This window comes from Cynocephalus volans, chromosome 8 (genome assembly GCF_027409185.1).
Source record: "Cynocephalus volans isolate mCynVol1 chromosome 8, mCynVol1.pri, whole genome shotgun sequence".
Taxonomy (NCBI): Eukaryota; Metazoa; Chordata; class Mammalia; order Dermoptera; family Cynocephalidae; genus Cynocephalus; species Cynocephalus volans.
This window is the reverse complement of record NC_084467.1, coordinates 7795133-7808724: the sequence shown is the minus strand read 5'-3', so window position 1 is coordinate 7808724 and position 13592 is coordinate 7795133. Positions and strand designations below refer to the sequence as shown.

At 45.7% G+C, this 13592-nt stretch overlaps 1 protein-coding gene across 1 annotated transcript in view; it reads right to left on the bottom strand.

The window, feature by feature from the left end:
* The window catches only part of UBE4B (ubiquitination factor E4B), a 123767-nt gene that overhangs the window by 79885 nt on the left and 30290 nt on the right, over positions 1-13592 (bottom strand). Inside the window, exon 2 of the mRNA XM_063104746.1 lies at positions 1168-1354. Within this exon, the coding sequence (XP_062960816.1) occupies positions 1168-1354 (187 nt within the window). The remainder of the gene's footprint in view (positions 1-1167; positions 1355-13592) is intronic.

Below are 13592 nucleotides of genomic sequence, written 5' to 3'. Positions count from 1 at the left end.
TAAAATCGCCACTGGGAATTCTGAACCCTTCAACCTTACCAAAAGACCATCGCAGCTTCTCAAAGACATACAGAGGAGACAATTCAGGCAAAGGTATTTTTTATTACTAATTGATATTATGGCAGGAATCTTTCTTATAATTAACAGAATTATGGAAAAACAATTATATAGAAATGGGGAGGAGTCTACATTGATGCCTAACAAGTTATAGTAACAGAAACTCTGCATATATTTTTAATTGACAAATAATCCTAGGTCAGGCAGACAGATTATTTCGAAGGCTGACTAAGGGAGAGTTCATTAAATAACTATGGAACTAGAGCTGGCTGCTTAGCTCACATGGTTAGAGCATGGTGCTAGTAACACCAAGGTCAAGGGTTTGAATTCCCCATACCAGCCAGCCGCCAAAAACACAACTATAGAACTAACAATCATATATGAAATTATTAGATATAATGATAAATGTAGGTCTCTTGGCACCTACTTTTTCATAACTAGAGTCTTAAGTAATTATAAAATAATAATTATAAAAATTACTATAATGACAATATATTGCATTGACAGAAAGATTCACTTAGAAAAACAAATATTTCAAATATACAGTATGAGTCAATATCATCATTCCCCAACAAAGATGGTCCTGGATATCAACCAGGAGCTTATTTATTATCAAAAACAAACCTTTACCATAGTTAAATATATGTCTTTGAGACAGTTATAAAATATCACGTCAGGTGAAGTTTTATGCCCTGAAAATTTAGAGAAAAAGTTCTGTGTCAATGTAGAGTGAAGACAAGAAAATCCGTACTTAGAGGCTTGTCATTTGACCATTATATCAATCTTGCATTTTCATATTATTTTATCTTAAAAGAAAAGCACGAACCAAATTCATAATATCAGCAGAACCAAATTCAGTCTTAATCACCTTGCCATCAGAGATAAGACCTGAGCCTGTTTGAAAAAAAAGATAAAAGTTATGGAAAGAAAAACAATTAGTCTTAACAAATTATTATCAAAATGAATAGACAATAACAAAACACACTGCAGTGGTCTTTATCTTTAAACTACTGCTTGCAGGATTTTAAAAAGCTGATGTTCAGTTTGTTTCAAACTGTTGTGGAAATAGCAGCTTAATAGAAAGCTAAAAGGTATAAAGCTAAGGCTTACCTGATGCACCTATTGGGGAGGTAGCTGGGGTCATGTTGTGGACATTGAGACCAAGACTCTGGGAGGGGCCAGGGGCTGATGCGGCTATAGGAGGCCCAGGAGGGTTCTCCCTCTGGGGGGAGGTGAGCGGGGTGGTGGGCTGGGAGGTCTGTCCTCCAGCAAGTCGTGCAAGGCGCCTCCGTCGAATCTACAACATGAGGAGAAAAAGGGCATACTGTAACTAAACAGCAAAACACAATTCTGCCCCCCAAAAAACAACGTTAATGTTATCAATAACCATCAATAACCATACCAGAGATTAACTAACTATGCCTTGAGAAAAAAGAGAATAACCTAGGATACCAGTATTCTTACAAGCTAACACCTTGCTTTTTAAAAACCATTATCTTAATCACTTTATCAGCTCCGTTTATCACACCTCCTTGAATTTATAATAAGCATACTACACTTTTTGCTTGTTTTTGGCAGCTAACCAGTACAGGAATCAGAACTCTTGACTTTGTTGCCACTACACTGCGCTCTAACCAACTGAGCTAACTGGCCAGCCCAGTAGGCCGTGAGTTTCTTTCTTTTTTCTTTTTCTTTTTTGGCAGCTAGCTGATAAGGGGATCTGAACCCTTGACCTTGGTGTTACAACACCATGCTCTAACCAACTGAACTAACTGGCCAGCCTATAATTAAACACACTAATGTGAGCAGACAGGAGCAGAGGGCAGCCCCCACCGCCCAGCAGCAGGCAGGAGCACGCCGAAAACAGCACTTCCACGTGGGTGGACCAACAGTCATCGCCACAGCCATGTCTGTCACAAAAGCAGCTCACTGGGACAGTAGCAGCCACAGCCACCATGCAGTCAGCCTACCAGCCACTTGACTGCACCGACACAAGGAGAATCACCAGTGGAGACCACAAAAAGAAGAGGACGTCTTTCCTCAAAGCCCATTCTAGAGTAACAGAAGAAGCAACTACTCTACCAGATGACCAGACATGAACATGGAGATACTAGAAATACAAAAACCCAAGAAAAAATGACACCACCAAAAGAACAGAGTAATTCTCAAATACCATATTCTACAGAGCTGGAAACCCTTGAAATGACTAAAAAGGAATTCCAAGCAACAACCTTAAAGAAACTCACCGAGATATGAGAAGACTCAGACAACATAATGAAATGAGGAAAAAAGTCCAGGATACGAAGGAGGAAATTTACAAAGACATTAATACTTTTAAGAGGAGTGTAGCAGAACTCACGGAACTGAAAGATTCATTCAATTAAACAAAAAACACAACCAAGAACTTAAGCAGCAGGCTAGAACAAGCAGAAGAAAGCATTTCTGATCTTGAAGACAGTCTTTTTAAAATAACCCAGGCAGACAAAAAAAGGAAAAAAGAACTTAAAAAATGAAGAAAATCTAAGAGAGCTAGCAAGCAACCTTAAGCACACAAACATTTGAATCATGGGTGTTTCAGAAGGGAAGGAGAAAGGAAAAGGCATTGAAAAACTATTCAGCAAAATAATAATGGAAAACTTCCCAGGTTTAGGGAGAGACGTGGACCTTCAGATCCAGCAGGCTCAAAGATCCCCAAGCAGATTCAACCCCCTAAGACATATGCCCTTTTCATTCTCATTCTTTCACAAGTGTCCAGTGGAGTTTTCCAGAGGATACTGGACACATGATTTTGCAACAGATTCAATACAGAAGTTAATATGAGAATCCAGCTGTTTTCTATTAACTCAGACATTAACAAGATTTGCAAAAGAAAAAAATTGCTATTAAAAAGATTTTCGAGATCCAATCAAGATGGCGGAATAGACGTTCTGCAGCGTCACTCTCTCCCACAAATCAACCAAATTTACAACTATAAAAATGTAACATCAGCCAAGCTGGGGCCGCTGGAGCTCAGGGGAAGAGGAGGAGAGACCTACAGAGTTCATGAAGGAGGGAGAAACTATGATGAGAGAAAGAAAAAGCTGCTCTGAGCATTTCGGGCCGTAGCTGCTTTCAGGCTGGAGCTGCTGAGTACATGGAGCAGGAGCCAGCAGGAGCTGCAGCTGTGCCCTTCAGATGGAGTTACTTGGAGGCAGCAAGGGAGAAGAGGGCCTTGATGGCCCCTCGGATAGCAAGACCGCTAATAGGGTTCACGTGGACCCACACAGGAGAGAGGAGCCAGAAAAACTGAAAAAAGGGAGCCACTCAGAGGCCGGTGAGTCATCGCAAGGGACCGGCGCAGGGTGGAGAATGTTTGCAGCATGATCAGTGGGGGAGACGTGCCCACCAGGGGAACACCAGGACACAGAAAGGACAGCTGATCTGCCCCCCAATCAGCACAGGACCACTCAGAGGTCAGGAATGCAGAATTGCATGGGGTGCAGTTTGCTGAAAAAACTCAGGCCCAGATCAGAGATTCTACAGAACAAAGATCCACCAGGTCTCTGGAGAGCCAGAAGTACCTCTAAGGTCAACCATTAAACCCTAAGCTGCACAAAAAGCATTCCCTAGGGAAACAGCAGCAAAGTAGCAATTTAAACAACCACACAGCTCAAGTACTAGTTCCCACAGGAAGTTCCCCCATGTTAGAAGCAAAGGACAAAGAATTAGTTCTGGCCCAGGCACACCACCAGCACCTTGGGGCCTGCCTGGGAACTGGAGGCTTGGATCTGGGGACTGGACCCCACTCCCACTTCCAGGCAAACTGCACCAGCACCTAGGGGCCTGCCCAGGGACCTGAGGCAAGGAGAAGGGGAACAGACCTCTCTCCCACAACCAGTCACACTGAGCCAGTGCCTTGGGGCTCACCCAGGGACCCGGGGTATGGAGTTGGGGACCAGACCACCCTCCCACAACCAGGCACAACATGCCAGCACCTCGGAGTCCACCCAGAGACCAGGGGCAAGGAGAAGGGGATTGGACCTCTCTCCCACAACCAGGCACACTGCGCCAGAGCTTCTGGGCCCACACAGGGACCCAAGGTATGGAGAAGGGAACTGGACCGCCCTCCCACAACCAGGCACACCACGCCAGCACCTTGGGGCCTACCCAGGGACCCGAGGCAAGGAGAAGGGGAACGGACCTCTCCCCCACAACCAGGCATACTGAGCCAGCGGTTCAGGGCCTGCCTGGGTTCCTGAGGCATGGAGAAGGGGACCGGACCCCTCTCACACAACCAGGCATACCACGCCAGCACCTTGGGGCCCACCCAGGGACCTGGGGCATCGAGTTGGGAGACTGGACCACCCTCCCACAACCAGGCACACCAAGCCAGCGCCTTGGGTCCCACCCAGTGACCCAAGGCATGGAGCCAGGAACCAGACCCTCCTCCCACAAGGCACACCATGCCAGTACCTCAGGGCCCACCCAGGGACCCAAGGCAAGGAGAAGGGGACTGGACCTCTCTCCCACAACCAGGGACACCGTGCCAAGCACCTTGGGGCCTGCCCGGCCCAGAGGCATGCAGAAAGGGACTGGACCCTCCTCCCACACCAGGCACAAAACTCCAGCACCTCGGGGCCCACCTGGGTACCCGAGGCATGGAGAAGGGGAATGGACCTCTCTCCTACAACCAGGGCCCACCTGGGACCTGGGGTATGAGGAAGGGGACTGGACCTCTCTCCCACAACCAGGAACACCACACCAGCACCTTGGGCCCGGCCCAGGGACCTAGGGTATGGAGAAGGGGATCGAACCACCCTCCCACAACCAGGCACACAGAGCCAGTGCCTTGGGGCCCACCCAGGGACCTGAGATATGGAGTCGAGGACCGGACCACCCTCCCACAGCCAGGCACAACATGCCAGCACCTCGGAGCCCACCCAGGGACCCGGGGCATGGAGAAGGGGACCGGTCCACCCTCCCACAACCAGGCATATCATGCCAGCACTTTGGGGCCTGCCCGGGGACCCAAGGCAAAAAGACAAGGAATAGACCTCTCTCCCACAACCAGGCACAACATGCCAGCACCTCGGAGCCCACCCGGGGACCCAGGGCATGGAGAAGGGGACCGGACCACCCTCCCACAACCAGGCACACTGAGCCAGTACCTCAGGGCCTGCCCAGGGACCCAGGACATGGAGAAGGGGACTGGAACCCTCTCCCACAACAAGGCACATGGCACCAGTGCCTTGGGGCCTGCTGAGGGACCAGAGGCATGGAGAAGGGGACCAAACACACCCCACAACCAGGCATACCGCCAGTGCCAAGGAGCATGCCAAAAACAGCACCTCCACATGGGTGGCCCACCACAGCCACCACAATAACAATGGCTGCTGCTAAAGCGGCTAGACGCCACAGCCACCACACAGATGGTCCGCCAACCGCTGGAGTGCATTCACACAAGAAGAGTCACCAGCAGAGACAAAGAAAAGAAGAGGATGTCTCTTTCCACAAAACCCATTTCAGAGTGACAGAAAAAGCATCTGCTCTATGATAATATTGGGGGACCTGATCACATCTCTTGGCATTGGACAGATCATCTAGGTGACAAGTTAACAGAGTAACCATTATTCTTTCAGAAAGAGAGAAGAAATCTAGGGCAATTAGAGGGGGGAGGGGGAGGGAATGGGGGAAGGGGAGAGATAGGACAAGTGGCATAAAGAATAATTACGATTTGTAACGATATATATGCTAGTAATATTGATTTAATCAACATATCTCAATGTTCAACCCAAAAATATATATAATCGATTTTGATTCAATAAAATAAATTAAAAAATAATAATAATTATTATTTAAAAAAAAAAGATTTGCAAAAGTGAAAACAATGTCACTCTTCTCACTAAATCTATTTGTTTTGGAAAATGAAGTTATTTCCATTAAAATATGTTATTTATGTGAATATACAATGCTTTTTATTTTTTTAAAAAATTAATAAATATTTCTTTAACTTCTCAGTTTCCATTTCGAATATGGTAAAGATCAAAAGATATAACCCATCCACACAAAAGCTCTTTGGGATCTTTAGTATTTCACACGGCTGTGAAGGAGTCCCGGGACCTCACTCCACCAGGCTGCCTCTGCCTCTCCCATTCTCGTCTCCCTAAAGCCCAGCACAGCACCTGGTCCCAACAGGCACTCAGTGCTTGCTGACCTGAACTGAACAGAGAAGGGAAAACAAAGGTCATCACAAATCACCCAAGTGGGAATGGGGATTGGGATGGAAAAAAGTCACTGAAAGAAACTAAAGAAGCATTTCTCTCATGAACACTGAACTGAGGGTATAGAGCAGGGAGAAGCGGACCAGAAATGCCCATCCTCACCCTCGTTCCAGCCAGAGACCAGGATCCAAGTTCACTTCTTCCCTCCTGTCCCCTCATCTCCTCTGCACAACCAATTTATCACTATGTCCTGTTACTTCTGCCTGGGTCCCCCCTCTTTTCTCTGCCCCTCTGCCACCACCCTGCCCAGGCCACCACCCTCTCTCATGAGGGCCTCTGCAAAAGCTTCCTAATGGACCTATCCATCTCCGCTCTGGCCTGGTAAAGCAGAGGTTCATATTTCTTTCTTAAAACACTTTCAAGGTCTTAGATTTCTGAAATGCAAATCAAAACCACAAGATACCACCTCACATCCATTAAGATGGCTACTACCAAAAAGAAAAGAAAAACAGAAACTAACAAGTGTTTGTGAGGATGTGGAGAAACTGGAAGCCTTGTGCATTGCTAGTAGGAATGTACAATGGTGCAGCTACTATGGAAAACAGTATGAAGGTTCTTCAAAAAATTAAAAATAGAATCACCACATGATCTAGCAATTCTACTTCAGTATGTACCCAAAAAAATTAAAAGCAGGAATTCAGAGACATTTTTATACCTATGTTTATACCAGCATTATTTGTAAAAGCCAAAAGGTGAAAGCAACCCAAGTGTCCATGGATGGATGAATGGATAAACAAATGGTGACACAGACTTACAATGGTATATTCTTCAGCCTTAAAAAAGAAGAAAATTTTGACATATAACATGGATGAACCTTGAGGATATCACGCTAAGTAAAATAAGCCAGGCACAAAGGGACAAATACCTTATGACTCCACTTTTATGAGGTACCTAGAATAGTCAAAATCATAGACAAAAAGTAGAACACGGTTTGCCAGGAGCTAGGGGAAGAGGGAGGAATGGAGAGTTATTGTTTAATAAGTCTCAATTTTGCAAGATGAAAAGAATTCAGGAGATGGTAGCACAACAATATGAATGTACTTAATGCCACTGAACTGTACACTTAATAATGGTTAAGGTAGTAAATTTTATATTGAGTATTTTGTCACAATTTTTCAAAATAAAAAAGTTTTAGATTTCTGACTCAGTTCTAACACTGTCTGTTGCTAAAGCCACCTTTCTTAATAGGTATTAATCAAAGGAACTCTGGAGAGGTAAGTGGGGAGAAGGCTCCAGAAAACTACCATGTAAACCATAAAGCCATTCAGAAGAAACATATTACAGTACATTTTTTGGGAAAAAAAAAAGAAACTTGTGAAATAAGAGTTTCAGGCTGAAATATTAAAAGAATAAAATCTTACCCTATCTGCTTGTCTGAATACTGACAAGCAGGTACCTGCTTATGTGAACATTGACATTCATAACTTTATGTTCTGCATTTAGTAACCAAAAAGATATATAAGAAAGTGCAAGTTGTCTACAAGAAGTCCCTTAGAACAATTCTAGACTCAAAGGCAATGTTTTCTTTTGTAAAATATAATTTTAGACTCAAAGGATTACATCCTAATTGGTTGTCATGGATAACTGTAGTCAAATTGAGGGCCTTGGCTCTTCACAATACACAAACTTCCTGTTTTCTTTGTCAGGCAGAAGACACTCAAACTTTATTTCTGTGTCTTCTCCCTCTGGCCAAAGGAAAAAAACAATACAATAATTTTTTTCAACATTTTAGTATCTCTGAAATCTACATATATCTTACAGCCAAATTTATGATTGATGGTTGCTCATAATCACTGTCAGCTAGTGAGAACTTACAAGGTCTAGTAAGAAACTTCCACAAATAAAAGTAGCCAGCGTGAGAGATCACCACCAATGGCTTAGTTCTTTTGTGGACTTCTTTTTAAAGGTGCTGCATCACCAACACTCTTGATGACACTGAAGGAAGAAGCCTGACCATAGACAACTCCCAAAGCAAAGTCCATCAGAAGAGTCAGGCTCTGAATATTAATAAATTGTAGGAATACCAAAACCGATTTATTTTGCTGATATTTTCATTTTCATTTATGCAAAATCAATAATACACAATTTTTAAAATCTAAGTGTTGAGTAAAATCCTTTACAATCCATTCTCCACAAAACAATCACAATAATTCTTTAAAAGCACAAATCATTTCAGTTCCCCATACTGGCCAGCCACCAAAAACAAACAAATAAATAAAAACACAAATTCCTGTCCCCTGTTTAAGCCCTTCAATGGCTTCCCATTGCACTTGGAATAAAATCCAAGTCCTGGCCATGGCCTAGAGCCATTGGCTCTCTCTCCAGGCTCATCATGCTCCATGCCAGGAGACAGCCACACTGGCCCTCTGACAGTTCCTAGAACATCTTAAACTCTCTTACCTCTGGCCACTTGCAAATCCTTTAGCCTAGGAGTTCTTTCTCTAATTCTTGGCATGGCCAGTTCTTTCTCTTCCTTCTGTTGTTAGCTTAAATGTCACCTCCTCCTGGAGGGCTTCCCTCTACGCCTTATCTAGCACAGCCCCCCCACTCCACACACATTTGCTGTTATGACCCCCTATTCCCATCCTTCAAGTACTTTTCATGGTCTGTAAATATCTTATCCATATCTTTCTTACTGTCCTACTGTTTCCCCAGTAGAATGAAAGCTCTACGAGAAAATCATGTCTATCTTGTTCTCCATTTAGTAACCAAGAAAACGTACAAGGAAGTGCAGCACTGAGCATACTGCGCAGCACATAACAGCTCTGCACATATTGATCAATGGGAGAAGTTAATAAAGGGAGTGAGGGGAGGAGAAGTTGAAGCCAAACATGAGAAATGTTTAACTGAATATTCAAAGACCAGACTGTTTTGGATGACTCTTCAGATGTTCTTTCATTCAACAAACCTTCATCAAGTACCACGTAAACAACTGCTGCTCTCACGGAGCTACATTCTAGTGGAGGCCCAAAGGACAATAGCCAAATTAACAGAAATGACGCCAGGTAGTCATGAGCGCTGTTGAGAAAAATAAAGCAGGGAAAGGACAGAAGGGCAAGCTGCGGGGAGGTGCCACAATTTCCATACGATGTGGATGGAAAAGGGGCATCTGAAAACACCTGAAGGGAGAGAGCAGCAAGCCATGTGGGTATGGGGGGCGTGTGTAGTCTGGCAAGCTCAAGGTCAGCAAGAGCAGTGCGGCTGGAGCAGATGAGCAAGGGGGAAAAGAGCTGTGAGACGTCAGAGGCGAGAGGGGGCCACACCGCATGGGCCTCAGGGACCATGGTGAGAGCATTGGCTCTGGGAAACCACAGGTTTTGACTGGAAAAATGACATTATTTGATTGTATTTTAAAATTAAAATTCTGGCTTCTATGGAGAATAAAATGTAGAGGACAAAGGAAGTAGGCAGGGAGACTACTTAGGAGGCTACTGTAATGATCTGGGGGAGGACGGATGATGACTACAGTGGGTAGCTGTGAAAATTGCACTTAAGTGGTCAATTTGAGATATATTTTGAAAGTAGAGCTCAAGCTCACAGGATTTGCTCACAGACTGGATAAAGAGTGGGACAGAACTGGAGGAGGCAAAGTCGAGCACCAAAGTCTTGGGCCTCACAACTAAACAGGTTAGTTTACCAGATGAAGACGACAAGAAGAATGGCGTGGGGGGTGGCAAGTAAAATTCTTCTTGACACATATTTATTAAACATGCAGATAAAGTTCATTCACAACAACAGGGAAGAAGGCAGAGAATACAGGTGCAGATGTGAGGAGGTGACTAGATGCATAGGTGAGGCTTGAAGAACTTTTCCTCTGATTGTTGTTATTTTCTTGGTGAAATAAGAAGCAAGGTCATCAGCTAAGAGATGAGTATGGAAAGAGGAGTTAGGGATTTAGAGAGAGAAGAGAAGGTATAAAGCAGTCATCTAGAAGAGTGACAGATTGAACGTACTAAGGAAATAAGGTAGAACCGCTGGGCAGCACTAAGCAAGCCACTTGAGACTGGTGCCACGAACTCAACATGAATCCAACAAGACCAATCAATGTGGTTGTGTGTTTATCTCTAGCCACAAAGCTTCACAGATGCAGAGTATGCAGAAAGTTGGATTTAACCCCAGCTGGGGTTTAGCCAGGCAAATAGGTTAGAGGGAGAGGGACAAGGGAGTTGAGGGTGGCTGCAAAAGAGTGATTATGATGACAGACCATGGAACCCACCCTGATGATGATGCAGAGATGTAAGGACATGTATGGAGTGAAGAAAGATGGACTGCAGAGCCATCCTAGTGATAAGATGTGATAAGAAATGGGGTCTAGCAGAGTGAAATGAACCCAGGATTAGCCAGAAAACCTAGATGCCGGCACCACCACAGATTAGTTGTGCTTGTTGTGATGCTGGGTAACACACTTAAACCCTTTGTAGTCAACCTTTCCACAGCCAGGAAATAGGGATAAAAAACTTATCCCTAAATAGCTTTCCCAAGGACTTGTTATAACTAAATGGGATGGTATGTGTAAAAGTGCTTTCAAGAACTATGGGTAAAGATAAGTTAATTGTAGTATATTCCTAAACCAGAATCTACATGCAGCAACATGGACGGTTCTCACAAACAATACTGAGCAAAAGAAGCGAAATGTAAAAAAAATATGATTGCATGATGCTATTCACATCACGTTTATTTTTTTATTTAAAAAACTTTTTTTCCTGGTTTAAATTTTTTTTTGAATCAAAATTGATTATACCTATTTTGGGGGTTCAACATTGAGACATGTTGATCAAATCAATATTACTAGCATATATACTGTTACAAATTGTAATTATTCTTTATGCCCCTTGTCCAATCCTGCCCCATCCCCCTTTCACATCCCCCCCCCAATCACCCTAGATTTCTTCTCTCCCTCTGAAAGAATAATGGTTACTCTGTTGATTTGCTGCCCAAATGATCTGTCCAATGCTGAGAGGTGTGAACAGGTCCCCCAATATTATCATACAGCAGATGTCTCTTACGTCACTATGAAATGGGCTCTGTGGAGACAGACATCCTCCTCCTTTCTTTATCTCTTCTGGTGACTCTCCTTGTGTCAAGTCACTCCAGTGGCTGGACCATCTGCATGGTGGTTGTGGCATCTAGCAGCCTTCACGGCAGCCATGGTTACCATGGTGGCTGTGGTGGGCCACCCACATGGAGGAGATGTCTTTGGCCTGCTCCATGGTGCTGGCAGTGTGCCTAGTTGTGGAGAGTGTCCAATCCCTGGTTCCATGCCCCAGGTCCCCGAGTGGGTCCCAAGGTGCTGGCACGGTGTGCCTGGTTGTGGGAGGGGGGTCCAGTCCTCAGCTCCTTACCCTGGGTCCCTAGGCATGCCCTGAGGCGCTGGTGCAGTGTGCCTAGTTAAGGGAGGGGGTTTCGGTCCCCTTCTCCATGCCTCGGGTCCACAGCAGGCCCCAAGGCACTGGTGCGGTGTGCCTGGTGGTAGGAGGGGGATCCGGTCCCCTTCTCCATGCCCCAAGTCCCAGGGCAGGCCCCAAGGTGCTGGAACAGTGTGCCTGGTTGTGGGACAGGAGTCTGGTCCCCTTCTCCATGCCCTGGGCCCCCTGGCGGGCCCCGAGGTGCTGGTGTGGTGCGCCTGGTTGTGGAAGGGGGTTCCGGTCCCCTTCTCCATGCCTTGGGTCCCCAGGCGGTCCCTGAGGCGCTAGCACAGGGTGCCTGGTTGTGGGGGGGGGGGGTCTGGTCCCTGGCTGCTAGCCCCGGGTCCCTGGGCGGGCCCCTAGGCATTGGTGGTGTGCCTGTATGTGGCTGTGAGGTCCGGTCCTTGGCTCCAATCCTCGGGTTCCTGGGTGGGGCTCGAAGGTGCTGGTGGTGTGAGTGGTTGTGAGCAGGGGTCCTGCCCCTGGCTCCATGCCTCATGTCCCGTGGTGGGCCCCAAGGCATTCATGGTGTGAATAGTTTTTGTCCTTTGCTTACTTCTAAAATGGGCAAACTTCCTGTGGGAACCAGTACTTGAGCTGTGTGGTTGTTTAAATTGCTGCTTTGCTGCTGTTTCCCTAGGGAAGGCTTTTTGTGCAGCTCAGGGTTCAATGGTTGACCTTATAGGTACTTCCGGCTCTCCAGATACTTGGTGCACCTGGGTTGTGGAGAAACTCTGATCTAGGCCTGAATTTTTTCATCGAACTGCACCCCATGCCATTCTGTATTCCTGACCGGTCTCCTCTGAGTGGTCCTGTGCTGACTGGGGGGCAGATTGGCTATCCTTGCTGTGCCCCAGTGTTCTCCCGGTGGGCACGTCTCCCCCACCACACGTGCTCCAAACACTTCCCACGGGACAGGATGTGCTCCGGTCCCTTGTGATGACCCACCGGCCTCTGAATGGCTCCCCTTTTTCAGCTGTTCTGGCTCCTCGCTCCTGCGTGGGTCCACGGGAACCCTGTTAGTGGACTTGCTGTCCTGGGGGCCATCAAAGTCCTCTACCCCACTGCCACCTCCAAGTAACTCCATCTAAAGGTCACAGCTGGGCCGGCTTGTGGCTCACTCGGGAGAGTGCAGTGCTGATAACACCAAGGCCACGGGTTCGGATCCCTATATAGGGATGGCTGGTTCATTCACTTGGGAGAGCGTGGTGCTGACAACACCAAGTCAAAGGTTAAGATCCCCTTACCAGTCATCTTTTAATAAAAATAAATAAATAAAGGGCACAGCTGCGGCTTCTGCTGGCTCCTGCTCCATGTGCTCCAGCATTAAAGTGGCCGCAGCCCAAAACACTGAGAGCAGCTTTTTCTTTCTCTCTTCGTGGTTTCTCCTGCCTTCATGAACTCCACAGGTCTCTCCTCCTCTTCCCCTGAGCTCCAGCGGCCCCAGCTTGGCTGATGTTACATTTTTATAGTTGTAAATTCGTTGATTTATGGGAGAGAGTGATGCTGGGGACCGTCTATTCAGCCATCTTGACCCAGTCCAAACTTTTTAACTCATTTCAAGTTTAAAAACAAGAAAAAACTAACCTAAAACATTAGTTAGGATAATGGTCAGAAGGGGTGGAGGTACCAGGAAGAAGACCTGGAGAGGCACAAGTGAGTTTCTAGGGGACTGGTAATGGTTTTTTTTTTTTTTTTAAACTGGATGCTAGTTTCATAGGTATGCCCACTTTGTGAAAATTCATTGGATTGTACTCTTACAACTATGGATAATGAGTTCATAGGTATTCACCTTATTTTTCATAAGCTTTATGTTAAATATAGTTTTTTGTATGTTTCGAACAGGATATAATTTTTAAAAACTAATCCT